The sequence below is a fragment of the Gracilinanus agilis genome, chromosome 1 (genome assembly GCF_016433145.1).
Source record: "Gracilinanus agilis isolate LMUSP501 chromosome 1, AgileGrace, whole genome shotgun sequence".
Classification (NCBI taxonomy): domain Eukaryota; kingdom Metazoa; phylum Chordata; class Mammalia; order Didelphimorphia; family Didelphidae; genus Gracilinanus; species Gracilinanus agilis.
This window is the reverse complement of record NC_058130.1, coordinates 10,544,357-10,557,982: the sequence shown is the minus strand read 5'-3', so window position 1 is coordinate 10,557,982 and position 13,626 is coordinate 10,544,357. Positions and strand designations below refer to the sequence as shown.

Below are 13,626 nucleotides of genomic sequence, written 5' to 3'. Positions count from 1 at the left end.
GAGAAAGGGCATCCATCAAGTTGACGCGGTTACAAAAATCTGAGTTGCCTCGGCCATAAATTTCCTATACATGTGCCCCACCACCCCAAACAATCATATTGTTCTCTCAAAATGGCTTCTCTGTATATTTGTGACAAAGTGAACCAAAAGGATTCTGTGTGTATTTGTGATTAAGTGACCCAAAGGTTCTAAGGAAAATGTTTAATAAGTATGGTTTTTGCCATGGCTTTTAAATAAGTAGCAAACAGAATCTAATGGCTAATTGTTATTAGGAAGCACACTGATGAGAACTCTTGGACAACAGTATTCAGATAACTCACCCCAGAGTAACTCTATAGAACCTGAAGTAGCAACCATTCTTCCAGGGTCCCATCTTGCCCATGTTTATGCAGTTCGGTGGAATTGGCCCAGACTGGTTGCTACATAGTCATTTTGAGACTTTAAGTTTTAAATAGATGTAGATAGTGAATAGAATTCTGAGTTTGGAAGAAGAGTTCAAGTTTTATCTCTGACACGTGTCAACTTGAACAAGTAATCTAAACTCTCAGGACCTCAAGCAACTTTCTAAACCTATAAACTGCAAAAAGAGGTGCTTGTCTGCATTGATATTATGAACTCTATAGTAGTTCTTTTGTAGGTAAAATCATAGGTCTTTATGAAAAAAAAAAGCAACTCTTTGCTAGCACAAAAAAAAGCTGCAATAAATATCTGTACAAATGGGTCCTTTTCCCTTTTTTGGATCTCTTTACATTATAGATCTAGTAAGGGGATGCAATTTTAGAGCCCTTTGGGCATTGTGTCAAATTGCTCTCCAAAATGGTTGGATCAGATGACAACTCCACCAACAGTGCATTAGAGTCCCAATTTACCAGCACCCTCTCCAATATTTATCGTTTTCCTTTTTCTGTCATATTGGCCAATCTGCTAAGTATAAGGTGGTGCATCCGAGTTGTTTTAATTTGCATTTTTCTAATCAAGAGTGATTTAGAGCATTTCTTCCTATGTGAGTCCATCATTCTAACCCCCATACTACATTCTTAATCCCAGAACATGCTCCTATCTATATCTCCATGCATTTCCATAATAAGCATTATGCAGGGATCTCTGCAGAATGTCACATAGAATACACACAGAGAGAACCTGGTTAGTGACATCTTCTAGTTTTTTCAAGGATTGGTGTAAATCTCATCTGTGTTGGGGCAAAAATCCATTTTTGTGATGGTAAATGTGTGTAGTAAATGCAAATACTAATATTTGTCACCTAGGACAAATGTCCTCTTGCATGTGGAATTTCATGATAAAAGGCTTTAAAGAACCGGCTTCTCCTGATAAAGCCCAATTGGTGAACCCATGCGTAAAAAGCCTGAAATTGAATTACTGTACAACAGCCATTACTTTTCCCAGGACTGCTGGGATGGGAATCAGGTTCACAATGAACAGCAGGTAGCTAGAGAAAGAAAAAATTCTTCATAAAAATTCTAGCCTCTCTTGAACTTCCACACAAAAAGAGGATTTTTTTTCTTTCTTTTTAAGCAAATTCCCCTTTCAAAAGTATCCAATTTATCATTTTATCAATGTAAATCGAGAAGAAAATAGGACGGGATTAAGTTAATTTACAGTTATAAACCTCCGGTCACTTCTAAATGCATTGAATCCAAAGTTTACAAAGATTTTTTTTTGTCTGCATCAAGATATAAAGTTTCCAGGAATGAGGGTAAAGGACAGCCCTGGTCAGAGCACAGTAGGAAGAGCCCCTTGGTCAGGAAGCCTTGTAGAAAGGGAAGGAAGGACCCGGGGGCAGGCACAGGATGCCGACTCAGGGATGCAGACCTGGCTTTTGACACTTACATCCCCAGTGACCTCAGGCAGGTCACACAGTCTGTGAGCCTTGATTTCCTCTTCTGTAAAGTTGAGGATCTATCTCTAAGGCCTCTGCTTGCTCTAGCTCTATGATTCTGCAATTGAACTGGCACGCCGCCCAGAGAAAGGCAATCAGAACAAAAAGGAAAATAATAGCTAACTCATACAAGAATTGGGTGAGGGACTTGGGAATGCTTAGGAAGAGAAGACTCAGGAGGACCATACTAGACTGCAAGTATCTGAAGGGCTGGAATTTGGGGGGAGAGTTAACCTACTTCACCCTGAAGCAGATGTCGGCTAATTCACCAGCAATGAGAGCAGTAGGTCACTGGAATGGGCTGCCACGGGGGTCTTCCAGTTCCCCCCTCACAGAAGAGGATCAAAGCAAGATTAGAAGGATGCAGTTCCAGAATGTCCCAAGAAAGGCTCTTTTTTTAGCCAAGCTTTGATTCCATAGCTAATGGAGTATCTCCTGGCTAGGACAATCTGCAATTCTCTTATTTAAATATAACTTCTTCATGAGTGACCTTTTTAAATATATTTTCAGCGTTTCTCTTAAGGGGGAGGAATCACCAAAATTTTCCAGCTCTGAAGAAACAGGCAAGTAGGACAGTATTATCCACACTGGACTTGAAGTGAGCAGACTCACCTCTTGGGCATCTTCTAGCTAGGGGACTCTGGAGGAAGTCATCCAACCTGAGTCTGCCTCAGTTACCTCATTGGTAAAATGGGATTGTTGGGAGGATTGTAGGAGACCATGCATGTCAAGTGCTTTGCAAGCTTTAAAGGCCTAGAGAAATGCTCATTGTTTTGATGATGATAATGGCCACCACCTCCAAAAGGGCCAGAACATTCTTGAGATGTAGTCCCTCCCTTCCACCAGGAAGAGTAATTAAATTGGAGGGGATTTAAACAATGAGATGGATAAAAGATGGCAGCATCTACTCAGTGACCTTGCCCTGACTGTGGTCTTGTCTAGGAGGGGGAAGATAAATTAGCTGATGATGCATCTTTATTCCTCTTGGGCCCTGCAAAGCAATCAGAAGTTGGGAAGCCAGTCTGGTGACCTTGAGACCATCCATTAGGAGCCAATCAATTCCATTGAATAAGCATTTATTAACTGTCTACTCCTGGCAAGGCCTTGTGGTAAATGCTGAGACAATCTGAAAAAGAAGAGGAGAAGGGGGACACTCTTCCTTACAACTTAATTAGATTTGCCTTAATCTCATAATTCAGGTCAGATTGTTTTTTCATCTGCATTGTGAATCTAGTTTTGTATTAGATCTAGCTCACTATTTTCATCATCATTGTCATCATCATCATTGTTGTTTTTATTATTTTTTTATTATGGTCAGGCTGCACAATGGATAGAGTTCTAGACCTGGAGTCAGGAAAACTTCAATTTAAATATAGCCTCAGTCACTGACTGAGTGACATTGGGCAAGTCATTTAGTCTCTGTTTGCCTCAGTTTCTTCATCTGTAAAATAGGATTATAATAGCAACTCCCTTCTAGGATCAAATGAGATGATATTTGTATAAAGCACTTAGCATTGTGCCTGGCACACAAGAGGGCATTATATCAACATTAGCTATAATTACTAATATTATTATCATTGTGAATGGCATTTCTGTATTTTAAGGTTTGAAAAACACTTTATGTTAACTCTTTCGATCCTCACAACAACCCAGGAAGGCAGGTGCTACAATTCTCCTCAATTCACAGATGAAGAAGCCAGCACATAGAGATCCTTCTCCAGGGCAACACAGAGGCTAAATGTTTGTGGCAGAATCCAAACTCGGGTCTTAGGAGGTCACACTCCATCCATTGGGCCATCTAGCTGCCTCAAGATAATGATATTATTTCTGCCCCACAATAACTATGTTATCAAACTCTACTGTCTTGTCCCGGTTCTCTCCTTCTGTGGTTAGACCTCTAAGAAGCCTGATCAGATTTAGGGCTGGAACACAACACAGAGGTCATTTGTCCCAACCCTTTCTTGGATGCATAAGGAAACTGAGGTCCAGAAATGTAAAGTAAATAGGCTGTAAGTAGCAGGGCCTGGACACTTTTGACCTGTGTGATCTTGGGCAAGTCACTTAACCCTGTTTTGCTTTAGTTCTCTCGCCTGTAAAATGTGTTGAAGAAGGAAATGGCAAACCACTCCAGTATCTTTGCCAGGAAAATCCTCAAGGGAGTCACCAAGAATTAGATATGATTGGCTGACTGACTAAAGAACAACAAAGCAGAGCCCAGTATCGAACCCAAGATCTCTGACTACAGAGCTGGTACCGCTTCCAATTTCCCATAACATCTTCCTCCTTCCATATTCCAGCTGAACCTTGATACTCCATCTCCTGTCTCTGGGCAATTGCACAGCCCATCCCGGTGCTGAGATAGCGGTCCTCGTGTCTGCCTCCTGAAAGCCCTCCTACTGGGCAGCCCACCTAGCTGAAATAGCAACACCCTGAGAGAGGGACAGGAAACAGCTGCGTGTGGCTAGTTACGCCTCCGTCACCACCATCTTTCTTAGACCCTGATGGAGACACGTAGGAACTCTGAGCCCCAGAGCCTTGGAAATGGCAACATTCCCCCAACCAGGGGCCCTGCTTCCAGCCTGGCCCATTATGATATGGTCATTAGTAAGTGGAGAAGCCATTAGAGAGAGGAGGCCCCTTTCCTCCTCACCACCCACTGAGCCACTACCAGGGAGATTAACAAGAACCTGCCACCCCGACCGCCATTACTGCTTCTAACCCAACTCTCCTGACCCTCTGCTGGGCCACGTCACGCCTAGCAGAGACGTTCTGGGTGTCCTCTCTCCCGTATTGTGGAAGACAATTCCTACGGAGATGGGGTCAGCCAACTGCCACATGGGACAGGCAAGGAGCACAGCTGAAACAGTGAAGGAAAATGGAAGGGAGAGAGGGAGAGACCTACAGAGACACAGAAAGACAGAGAGACGGAAGGGAGAGAGGGAGAGACCTACAGAGACACAGAAAGACAGACGGAAGGGAGAGAGGGAGTGGAGAGGGCATGGAACAGGCAAGCCCAAGGGCCGTCACGACCTTGACTCCTACCTCTGCTCAGAGCCTGCACCCCAAAACCTCAGGAACGGCCCCCCATAGCCTCCTCCTGGGAAGCCGTCCCCACCTGGCCGGGGCACCTCCAGGCGTTACAGTCACAGCTATGGAGGACCAAGAGCTAAGCTTCTGGGCACCAACATCTTTGGCTCTAGCGAATGTTTCAACATCAAAAACGGGTATTATCTTCTCAGTGGAGCGCCATGAAGGAAGAGGCCTGGCCCCCCGCTTGGCCGCTGCGCCCCGCAATCGGGGGACGGTCCATCTCTCGTAACACAAACGCTCCGTGTGTTCTCTCTCCCACATCGGAATGAGAGCTCGGAAGAGCAAAGAGCGCATTATCTTTGCGCCCGTAGCTGCAGGGCTTGGCACCCAGTAGGTGTTTCCCCTCAGGAGAGTATAAGATCCTTCTGGGCAAGGACGGTTCTGGCTTTGAATCTTTGGGTGCTCAGCACGTTGTCTGGTATACAGCAAGCACTTAATGAGTGTCTTCGGAATTGGCCCAAACCATTCCCCATGAGTCAAACAAAGCATGGGGGAAATACCTGAAAAGGCTAATAAACCCCAGTTCCGTCTTCTTTTCCAACGGAGGGCCTTCACAATGAGCCAAAGCGCCTCGTCAAATTAATCCAGGGCTTCGGCAGCTTAAATACGCTTTTTAAAAACTCGCCCGCAGTCTTTCACGGGCCGCCTTTCGGCGCAGAAACAAAGAGCCAGCTCGCTGCCTGCCTCTGTCCCAATGGAAGCTCCAGTTAAAAATCGGATACGGCGAAGCTCAGAGAGAAGCACCAGACAATTATGTAGGCCATCGACGGCATCCAAAATAGGCAGGAAATATTAGTGAAGGCGCGTCCCCCATGACAGCACCATTATGTTAATGGAAATTATTAGAGCTCCGGCTATTTGCAATTTGTCAGCATGAAAAAATAAAGTCTCCCCGCGGCCATTACCGTCCCGATGACAAAGGTTACGTGATGGCCCCGCACTTCAGGCTTCCCATTTACCGCCAACATCTGACAGCAGGAAAAGAGGCCTTTCTGTGATAGGATAATTACGGGCTGAAGAGTAATTCAAAGAGTGGGTGAGGATGAGAGAATCGCTCTGAATCAACTAATCACTGGGCAAAAGGACGAAGAAGGGGAAAAAACAACAGGAAATGAAGCCCGAGCAGATGAGAATAAAGGCTCGATTCTGATTAATGGCCATCAAAGAGGGGGGTGGCTGGGGGTGGCTTTTCCAAGGACCTGCCTAACAGCATGACTCTCTGCATGTCTGTTGGGGTTTTTTGTCTGATCATGGACTTCACAGATTCACGATTATTTTTTGTAACTGAAGCTCCCTGGATTGCTCCCATTACCGGCTGCTCATTCTTCAGAATATTTCACGGGCGCAGGTAGGGACTTTAATCATCAACGTGAAGGGACCCAGGTGTCCTTTAAACATGTCTTCGGGCGTGGAAGCAGGTATCTTTCTTAGAGCTCCTTGGGCAAAAGTGCAGTGATTAAAGAGTGGTTGAAGACCCTACTTCAAGGATCAAGATCCTGCCACAGCATCACTTGGGATCCCCACCATTTATTCATTCATTAATTCATTTATTTATTTATTTGGTCATTCATTCATTTGTCTGTTTGTTTGTTTGTTTGTACAAACTTGTAAGTCTTTGAGATGGATTTTGTGCAAAGAACACCTGCTTTAGAATCAAAGGTGCTGAGTTCAAATCTTCATTAAATGAATAAAGCATTTTTTCTCCCTCTGCCTCAGATCAAATAAGCCTCTAAAGAGACCTTTCAGAGGTCCCCTAACAGCATTCTAGGTGACCAAAGGTCTGGTAACTATTTCCAATGGGTTTATATGGTTCATAGTGTAAACAAAGCACGATCCAACCTTGTAGCTGCTTCCAAACAAAACTCCAAGAGCCACGTAGCATCCATCACCAACCAAGATTCAATGAACCTACCTCACAGATTTATCCAGAAAAAAGAAAGGGTTCTTTCATTGGCCTTTTAAATCTATTAAACCCACCCCCTGCTCACTCTAGCCCCCAACCATAGGACATCTATTAGACTTGGCATGAGCAAACCACTCTGCTAAATTCTGGGGTTAGAAATAGAAAAAGCAGACATTCACTGCTCTTAAGGAGCTCCCAGGCTCCTGGGGAAGACAACACATGGAAGGTTTCAGCGGCAGATCAGATGGAGAGGTCCCATTGTCCATCGTGTACAGTAGTAGCAAAGCAGATGTTAATGTCTTCTCTGTAATAGTATTTCCACTGACCGAATTGGACAGTGCCTAGGATTGAGCTAATGGTCCACTGGGTGTCCTCGGGCACCAATTGTTTACTCAGCTCCAGTTTTCTTGTTTGGAATATGAAAGGGGTAGACCAGGTGACTTCAAAAGTCCCATTCTATTCTGTCATCTAGAATACCAGCCGGAAGCATTTTAAGACTGGACATCAGATCTTTGAACTATCTTTCAGAGGGGCTGCAAGTGGGAAAAGGGCCTTAGTGGTGCCTCCAACATAATTTTAACTAAACCTCCCAGCCTTTTGGTGTACCCAGAACCAAGCCAAAGGGGTTTTGAAAGCTTGGCAGACCTCCTGGCAATTGTTCTTATTTAAGGAGCATATTTTATGGTAGGAAAAATTAATGATTTTCTTTCCTCCTTCTGTCCCAAGTGAAACAAGCATCTAAATAGACCTTTCCGAGGTCCCCTAACAACATTCTGGGTGACCACAGGTCTGGTAACTGTTTCCAGTGGGTCTGTACAGCTCACAGTGCAAACTAAGCACCATCCCAACTTTGCAGCTGTTTCCAAACAAAACTCTGACTTGCTTTGGTGATTTTTTTTCCCCTTAAAGAGCTTAAGAAAAGCAAAACCTATCCAACAATGTACCAGAGGGATTGGGTACATTAGCTTTCCCAACACCAACATCTGTTCTCGGAATTCCATAGGCAGTATTTTAGAAAATGGGCTTCATGAAACCCTAGCTGACTCCATCCTGGGGCCATTTTGCAAACAAGAAAGGAGTTTTATTTTATTCTCCAAAGCCATGTAGCATCTATCACCAAGCAAAACTCTTTGAACCTAACTCACAGATTTATTCAGAAAAAAAGCAGAGGTTCTTTAATTGGCCTCTTAAATCTGTTAAACCCACCCCCTGTTCACTCAAGCCCCCAACCATAAGACATCTATTAGATTTAAAGGCTCCCAAACAACAAAGGTTCATAAGTTGCTCCCTCTTCCCCATCTCTAGGTCTTCATTCAAGACCTTTCTTGCCATTTGTTTAATTAGGAACTCCATCCCTTTAGTGTCCAGGCTATGGATTCACACAGTTTACAAAAAGGCTGAGAGCCATGAAGATTAAAAATCCATTAATATTATCATCAAAAAAGACCCCTCCTTTAAATTAAAAAAAAAACCTGTGAGGCAAAAATGTAAGTGGCTATTGGTTCTGAGTTGGGAGCAGAGTATACTGCTATAGACCCCAAAGACTAGAGTGCACTTGGGACTAGGAGCAATGGGGTGTAGTAGAAAGCATGCCATATCTCAAATCATAGCCCTGGGGTTTGAGTTCCAACTTTAGAGCTCTTCCTGTTGAATTAATCATGTCATTAAGCATCACTGGACTGCCAACTACTGGACGTTGAACTACATGACCTCTGGGGTCCTGCCCAACTCTAAGCCAATTAGTCAATGGAGGAAAGATGAGATGTTTTTGCTAGGAGGGAGTAAGGATGATTATTGTTTGTCAAAAATGAGAGGCTAGTCCACCAAGAAAAAGCAGAGGAGAGAAGCTTGGAGAGGGGGCAGGTTGGAAATCACTGGAGATCTCTTTATAGGACAAAAGGAGAGGAGAAAATGGGCTACAGGGATATATCTCCATACTGTCCAGAAACGGAACCCCACTTTCCTGCCTTTAGAGCCAGGATCTATCACTCCCTCTGAAAGCTCTACAATGGAGGAGAGCCTTGATGGCCCCATCTCTTTTTAAGCTTTTGGTTCGAGGTACTTACAGCATGACCAGTGGCCAGAATAGAAAGTTCCCAATGAAACAATTGACCAATAACAAAACCTCCCTTTTGTCATCCAAAAGGGAGGTAAGCATGCTTGGAAGCATCCACTTTATGTTTCTCTAATACTCTAAACTTTACTTACTTAAGTATTGCTGGAAAAGCCAGAAAAAGGGGACAGTGAATGGTTAAAGGAGCCTCCCGCCAGCTTCCTCTAGGAATTAGTTCAAGGTTGTTTCTTGTCCTTCTTGGTTGTGGCCACAGATCCATTCTTTCTAATATCATTTCCATGACTCCATCTTGGGATCATGGGTTTAGAGGGAGAAAGGATGTCCAAAGTCATGGAATTCAACCCCTTCCATTGATAAATGAGGAAAATGGAGCCAAAGAAGATTAAGTCATTTGTTCCAGATCACATAAGGGAAATGTAGCAGAAGTAAAATTGGAACCTGGGTTCTGTGACTACTAAACCAGGACTTTCTCCTTTGTTCCTTTTGACTGTAGAGTATTATAGTGGAGAGAACACTGGCAGCAGAGCTAATGTCAGTCAGCAGTTACTAGAGGAGGGTTCTACTTCCTTCTATTGCCCTTCTTCCTTGAATAAGCTGAAGCAAATTACTTTACCCTTCTGTTCCTCAGTTTCTTTAACTATCCAATGAAGAGGTTGGACTGACTTTCCTTCCAGTTGTTGACCTATGACTATGAAGACTCAACATATTTTCCATTCTGTTGCTCTACCTCTTGTCTGTTTTGGATTCGAGCTCCTGGCACTCCTGGAGCCTTGTATCATGACATAGAGCAAAAGACAGATTTGTGGCCTTGTCCTTGAGCTCAGCGCTCTATAAAAGCACTCAAAACAAGCAAAGCAATCAAAACAATTCCTATTTATTTTGTATTTTATGATCTCCTATATATTTTCCTTCTAACAATGCTGCTAGGTAGATAAAGCAGTTACTGTTCCCAATTTACTGATGAGAAAACTGAGGCTCAGAAAAATCTAGAGGTTACATAGCTAGAAAGGGTGAGGGTCAGAAATGCAAGCCCAAGGATCTCTATTTCCCGGTCCATTGTACCATGCAGCAAAGTACCCATTTTCCAGATGATCATGAAAATATATTGTTTGCTGATTGTCTAGCCTAAAGAGGATAATGGACAAAAAGTTAATAATGGAGTTTAAACCCAAAAAAAGGTGTCATGCATATTTTTCCCTAAAGAGCTAGTTATTAAACATTGACCAGCACACCTCTGTTTATGGTTCTTACTTGAACAAAATAAAAAAGAAGGACGTCACTTACATTTCCTTCAAAAAGCCAAAAAAGAAAACCAAGGCCAGATACTCACCCTGACAGCTTCCGACTTCTTATGGAACATCTCCTCCATGTTCTTTGCCAGCTTTTTCACCAACTGGAGGCCATCGATTTCTTCTATTGCCACATCCTTCTCGTACTCTTTGTATTTCTGCAAAGAAGTCAAGAGGTGTTAAAGGCACGACTGCAAGAACTTTGGTCGCGTTATCTCAAAATGATTTTGAATGGTTTGGCTTTCGAAAGAATCCATCCACTTTCATGAAAGACACTTTAATACAGCCTTTTGTTTTTCACATTGGATTCTTCTAACTAATGTAGAATTCTGTTTCCGTTGGTGTGGGGGGACTCCAGGTGTGGAAACTTAGTCCACTGATTAAAAACCTGATACTATAAAAAAGAACAGTGATTCCAGACATAACAGGCTAGATTCAAACATCTCCCTCTGACCCTGAAACAGGGCATCATTTGGTGACCTTGGGAAAAAACAATGTCATTTCCATGTGCCTCGGTTTCCCAATTTGTAAATGAAAGGATTGTACTAAGGAGTCTTTGAGATTTCTTCCAGCTCTACATGCAGGATGCCATGATGAGCTACATCAGCAACTGTCTGTCATTTAGAGTCTTACAGGTTTGCCTAAATCGTTGAAGGGTTTCCTCCCTGACCTAAGGCCAGCTCTATAGATGATGCCACAACGGCCCTTGGTTTCTTCATACTCAGAAATATGCCTTACTACAAACAGGTGAAGCAGCGATGTGAAAGCTGTTCTGTCATTTTCTGGGCACAGATCCAGGCATGGGCCATCATGTATGTTTTGAATGCATAGCAGGAATAGACCCTAAAGCTATTTCGTTGTGTCTGTCCCCTTCCTCCGTTCCCAAAGTTAACATTCCAGGATACTCATTTGCTGTCCTTGTTCCTAAATCCCTCGAGGAGCTCTGCCCTAAGATGGGGAAGGAAGGAGACCATAAGGAAGGACACTTGGGAAATTGCAAATGGCACCATCGGAATTCCATAACAGTTTCAAGACGGAGACAACTTACAAATGTCAGGAAAAGCTCGCCAATGGCAGTAAGTAATAAAGAAAAGTGATCTTCCAACCCTTTCCTGAGAGGGGCAGGCAAGAATGGACACCTCTTTTGAATTTCCTTATCTTCATTTTGAACCTATAATTTGTTTAGTGTGGGGGATTCCCTATGTGGAAGCAATTCTCTGCAAGCCCCCATCAGTAAGCATTTATTAAGTGCTTGCTGTGTCTCAGCAATACGCTAGGCCTTGGGGAATTAAAAAAAAAGAGGAAGAAGAGTTCTTAACTAAAAGGGACAAAATTAATTGTCTTATGGTATTGCCTGGGGCACTTAGAAGTCGAATGACTTACTCAGAGACATACCGTCAAGATGTATCCAACGCAAAACCTGAACTCGTGTCTTTCTGATTTCCTGGCTTGCCTATCAACTATCTTATGCTGGCTCTGATGTCCAACCTCTCTCTTAGAGGCTTTGTCTTATCTCCTTTTAGCATGCTAGATGCAGCCTTCAGGACCTGATTGGGCCCATTGTTTTCTTCAAAAAATTCTAATTCCTATAATAATTCAATTTTCAACTGAATTCAACAAGCCTTTATCAGATACTCCCTTTGTTCCAGGACAAATACTAAAGCTGAAGCTTAAATACTTTGGCCACACAAGGAGAAGACAGAAGTCCCTGGCAAAGGCCCCGACGTTGGGAAAGATTGAAGGCAAAAGGAGAAGGGAACGTCGGAGGATGGGATGGACAGAGAGTGTCATGGCAGCAACGAGCATGAGCTTGACCAGACTTTGAGAGACAGTGGAGGACAGAAGGGGCCTGGCAGGTCAAGAAGAGTCAGATACAACTGAATACCTGAATAAGAACTTGGTTCTAGGTGCTATAAAACATGCAAAGACACAAACAAAAACCAGCCCCTGCCTGCGAGGAGCTGACACACTACTGGAAGGAAATCGGATGGGCTACATCACTGGATGAGATGGAAGGTCCATTAGACAATGGAATATTTTAATTGACATTTTCTCTCTGTTAGAAGATTGCTAATTGCTATCTGTACCTTCATCAAGGGGTTTCTTTATAAAAACGTAGCGACGAACTAAAACAAATCAGAACATCATATGTTTTAGAACCTGGATTTATTGACCCTATTTGAATAGAAAAGTAGCATTACATTTTATATTGACACAGTATTTCCTTGGATTAGGCATTTCCCTGGGGAGGAGGGATGACTTCTCAGTTACGCAAATGATGTACAAATGTTGAGACTTATTCTAAAATTATATGAACAGAAACTCTAATGCTGGGTTAACAAGGGAGAGAAGATAAAAGAATTGGTCAGCTTATTGACATGAGGCCATTCCCTGCCCTTCTTGAACTCTACTGAGCTGACCAGCCTGTTTGTGAAAACTGTCCCCCACATTACAGATGAATTAGTATTGTCTTCTGTTGTCTGGCCCAGAAGCATAAACTGAGGCTGGGGGCAGCTGGGTAGCTCAGTGGATTGAGAGTCAGGGAGGTCATGGGTTCAAATCTGACCTCAGACACTTCCCAACTGTATGACCCTGGGCAAGTCACTTGACCCCCATTGCCCACCCTGACCACACTTCCACCTAGGAGCCAATACACAGAAGTTAAGGGTTTAAAAAAAATAAACAAACTGAGGCTGGCAGCCCATGGGGATTTTCTTCAGGTTCAAATAACAGTGAAGCTCTTTGGAGCCCCAGATCCCCAGGGTCCTTTAACGATGGTAGAATGGCTAATGAATGAAGGTGGCATCTGTATGTAAAACCGAATTGCAACTGCAAGAAAAATGATTTTTTTTTCTTTTGTTGAAAAGAGAGTCAATAACAAAGATGTTAATGCGACCAATTTAATATTGCTGGTGTTGGTGGAATGATCTCTGTCTTTTACCAGTTCAGTAACCTAAAATGGTCCACAGGATTGAGATAAGCAAGAAAAAAAAATGAGTTTCAAAAATGAACCCTTAGCTTCACAGAGAAGGGGAAGAACTCTATTTTCAATGTGGGCCTATTATTCCTCTCTTGCATTTCTCCACTAAAAGGCTGTCAATTAATTTAGTTCTAATTATACAACAAGACTGCAAATGAACATCTCTGCACTTTTTTCTCTTTGCCTTTTTCCAAAATTATTTTTGACTAGAAGTAATCAAGTTCAGTCACTTGTTCTCCCCAAAGCAACTTGTACCTGGCAGGCAACCTAGTAAATCTCAAAGAGCTGCCTTTGTTGAAACAAAGCAAGAAGCCTTCTCTCTCTCTCTCTCTCTCTCTCTCTCTCTCTCTCTCTCTCTCTCTCTCTCTCTCTCTCTCTCTCTCTCTTTCTCTC

At 43.1% G+C, this 13,626-nt stretch overlaps 1 protein-coding gene across 1 annotated transcript in view; it reads right to left on the bottom strand.

Annotated features, from left to right (window-relative positions):
- Positions 1-13,626, bottom strand: part of CACNA2D3 (calcium voltage-gated channel auxiliary subunit alpha2delta 3) — an 858,102-nt gene that overhangs the window by 836,788 nt on the left and 7,688 nt on the right. Inside the window, exons 2-4 of the mRNA XM_044675448.1 lie at positions 12,341-12,379; positions 10,887-11,035; positions 10,295-10,411 (exon numbers count right to left, since the gene is read on the bottom strand). Coding sequence (XP_044531383.1) covers positions 10,295-10,411; positions 10,887-11,035; positions 12,341-12,379 — 305 coding nt within the window. The remainder of the gene's footprint in view (positions 1-10,294; positions 10,412-10,886; positions 11,036-12,340; positions 12,380-13,626) is intronic.